General features: G+C 37.8%; 1 protein-coding gene across 1 annotated transcript; it reads right to left on the bottom strand.

Annotated features, from left to right (window-relative positions):
• Nucleotides 1-401: 401 nt before the first annotated feature.
• On the bottom strand, nucleotides 402-2,195 carry LOC118738770. Its single transcript, XM_036469732.1, has 2 exons — nucleotides 634-2,195; nucleotides 402-578 (listed from the first exon to the last, which is right to left on the bottom strand). The coding sequence occupies exons 1-2, from the start codon at nucleotides 1,912-1,914 to the stop codon at nucleotides 570-572; spliced, it is 1,290 nt and encodes a 429-aa protein (XP_036325625.1). The 5' UTR covers nucleotides 1,915-2,195; the 3' UTR covers nucleotides 402-569.
• Between the last annotated feature and the right edge of the window lie 1,505 nt (nucleotides 2,196-3,700).

The following is a 3,700-nucleotide window of genomic DNA, read 5'->3' as shown; positions in this document are numbered from 1 at the left end:
ATCATTATCGCTTCTTATATCTATTGCTAAAATTTGACTAACGAACTCATCATACACTTCACTACTTTCATTTGTTCCCACTACTTTGTCATTATCTTCGGCCTTATACATTTTCTCAACTTCGCTACTTTCATTTGCAACCATCACTTTGTCTTTGTCTTCGGGAATATACATTTTATCAACTTCGTTGAATTTACTACTTCCAGTTGAAACAACTAATTTGTCTTTATCTTCAGCCTCATGCACTTTCTCAACTTCGTTAACATTGTTTTCAACATCTACTTCTACTGTCTTATCCATAAATTCAACATTGCCAATTTTTAATTTTGCGTCGCACTCATTTATAAAGTTCCTCCCTAGTATGACCGAATAACTAATTGACTCATTGGGAACCACCAGAAGTTCAATTAACACTTGTTTATTCAAAACTTTAACATAAACTTTAATTTTTCCATACACTTTTAGAAATGATTTATTTAATCCATAGTAGCAACTCTGCACTTCTAATATCTGCACCCTTGTTGGAACCAAAGCTTGTTTAATTAAACTTATAGGGCTTCCGGAGTCAACTAGGCATTCTACGAACATTACAGAATTAGATTCGGTTATGATACTTAAACTAAAATAACTTACAAAATTGTTTTCTGCTGGCGTCTTCTTATAATGCTTGCAGTTAGGTGCGTAGTGTCCCTGCTCTCCGCATGCAAAGCACGATCCGGCCTCCCGTTTCGGTTTTTGGCACTCCTTGGCATAGTGACCCGTACAATTACAATTATAGCATCTCAGTCTATCGCCCGTTCGAACGTTTGCAGTAGTTGTTGTTGTTGCTGTTGCCTTTCTAGGCGGTGGTTGTGGTAGTGTAATTGAGCAAAATGCCCTAACAACTTCGCTCGCCGTTGAAAAATTTTGTAGCTTAGCTTGGATGCGCAGTTGCCCGTCTGGTATGCCTTCGACTAAATAATCTGCTAATTCGCCGTCGCTAAGGTTTAGTCCACTGCTAAGAACGCACTTGTCGTTGAAGTAATTTGGGAAGCTTTCATCAGATGACCACATACGTTTTTCGAATTTTCGCCGTTTCTCGAATTTGTTTTCATATGATGCAAACACTGATTTCATTTCCTTCAACAGCTCATCAGTGTTTTTTGGAAATGTTGTTTTTGCGTTGTACCAAGCTAAGGCTGCACCTCTCAACTTTAAATGAACAACAACGCCCATTGTAGCATCGTCCACGTTAAATACGTCCCGGTAGTGAAGCAGTTGCTTCTGCCAAGCGTTAAAATCGTCGCCACCCTCGTATTTCGGAATAATTTCCTTCAGCATCTCGAAAACATTATTTGCGCCTTTTTCTTTGCTTGTGCTGACCGCCATTTGGTCTTTTTCCAACAACCGTTTTTTTAACTGTAGTACTTCTAGTTCTTTCTGCACCAACTCTAACTTGAGCTGCTCCATCTCTACGTTGTCTCGCTCACACACAGATTGATTCGGCTCGTTATGCGGTTGCTCATTGTCTTTGTCCAAACGGTCTCCAAATGTACCGCTACGTACACTAGCCACGCCACTTTGTACAAACACTATATCGTCGTCGTTATTAACCTCTTTTAACGCACCGTTGATAACCTCTTTTGACGCACCGTTGTTGACTTCTTTTGACGCACCTTTGTCTTTCCTTTGCCGCTCAACCTTATCTTTGCTCGCAACGTTTTCTTTGTCCGTAACGTTTTCTCTACCACTGCTCGCTCCATCTTCCGCCCCATTGTCTTCGCCCGGGCAGATTCCTCGGGCTTCTGCCGATAATTCGTTCAGTCTAGCAGCTAGCGACGCCTTTGCGCCGCTTGCGTTGACACCAACAGCAGCGCACCAGCTTTTCAATTGCAGAAGCGAGTACTTCTCAGAGTTAACTCCTTCGGACTCCATACTTTGTTCTTTTTGTAGGAATGGTTCTAACGACCACTTCTGATGAAATATGCACGCACCTTTGGTCTGGAAAATATCCTCTTACTTTGCTGCTCCAAGTATGTAAATGTGCACGTACTCCAAAATTATAGTTGTACACGTACTCCAAATTGTAGTTGTGCTGTACTCGACGTTTTAGCAAAATATATACTCACTGCAAATGGTGTTTTAAATTACCAAAGACTTCACGGCTTCGCTATTCGATCCAAAGTGATATTTATTTCATGTTATTTTCTGACAAGCATTCTTACAGTTATCCTTACGGTAGAAACACATAATCACTTAAGGTCTAACCACATAATGCTTAATCTATTACTTAGAACAAAATCCTTACACTCTGTACAGACTACTACTACAGTATGAATGCATTTAGTTCACCCAATGTGCCGCTACTACTTACATACATATGTATAAATTGCCACACGGTCAAAAATTTGGGTTTACGCGCTGGAACTACTGCCTTTTTTAATTTTTTATAGTCTACTATTTAAACCAGTCAATAGTTTTAAGCAATTTTTAATATGTTCTGGTTTAAATTTTAGTCGAAAAAGTTCGTGGTTTAAAACTCAAACCAAAATGTTTTAATTCTAGTTTCTAGGTTTCATATATAGAAAATTTGGTTAAAAATCTAAACCAAAATATAAAATGTTTGCACATGAAATGTGGTGTTGATTCAAACTCAACATATGAAAGCACATTTACAAGCGTGGCTGTAACTGAGTGTGCAAAAATGCTTGATACAATTGGTTGCTTCCAAGGCTGTCCGGGTTCAATCCCCATCAGACAGAGCATGAAATTTAAGGTCTTTTTTTTATTCTTAATTAAGAAAATGTTTGGGTTTAAAATTTAAACCGAACTGTTTAAATTCTAAACCCAACATAGGTGCTCTCTTTTTTTAGTCTTGGAAGGTTTGTATTTGAAACTGAATTTAGTTTGGTCATATATTTATGTAGTCCAAAAAGTTTAAAATTAAAACCGAAACTTTTAACCGTGCACTGAGCAAAACTACTTGAGAACAAGTAAGAAAGTCTAAGTTCGGGCGGAGCCGAACATTAAATACCCGGCGCAAGTATTAAATATATGTTTTCCACCTTTCCGAAAGCTACCGCTACATGATAAGCCGGGGTGTATACATTTTAAGTAAATTAGCGTCCTTAAATTTCGAAATATTGAAATTTCAAGCATTTCTGAAATTTACCGTTATATGAAAAGCGGTCTCAATTTTAGTCCGATTTCAATAATTTTCAATGGTTTGCTTTTATGTGGCAAGCACAATAACCATACCGAGCTTGGTACAAATTGCTAGAACGGTTAGCGAGATCCATATATGTGATCACAAGTGGGCGGTGCTACGCCCATTTTCCAAAATTTTGTCATAAACGTATTTCCTGGTAAAGAATTGTTGCAACCATCAATTTTGAATAAATTAGCTTCAATATTTACTGATTTATCGAAAATTTTGTATTTCTCGAAATTACCGTTATATGGGATGTGGGTGTAGTTATTGTCCGATTTTAGAAATTTTCGGCCATTTGGTATGCTGTACCAGGACCAACAATTGTGCCAAGTTTGGAAGAAATTGGTGCAGCGGTTACCAAGATATACACATGTAACCATAAGTGGGCGTGGCTACGCCCATTTGCCAAAATTTTGTAATATTCTTATTTTTCGTCTAAAACTCATTGCAAATATCAATTTTGAGTGAATTATCTTCAGTAGTTACTAAAATATCGCAGTTTTCGTTTTT

Source organism: Rhagoletis pomonella, unplaced genomic scaffold (genome assembly GCF_013731165.1).
Source record: "Rhagoletis pomonella isolate Grant_MI unplaced genomic scaffold, Rhpom_1.0 Rhpom_scaffold_00005, whole genome shotgun sequence".
Lineage (NCBI taxonomy): Eukaryota > Metazoa > Arthropoda > Insecta > Diptera > Tephritidae > Rhagoletis > Rhagoletis pomonella.
This window is presented reverse-complemented; position numbering and strand designations above follow the sequence as displayed.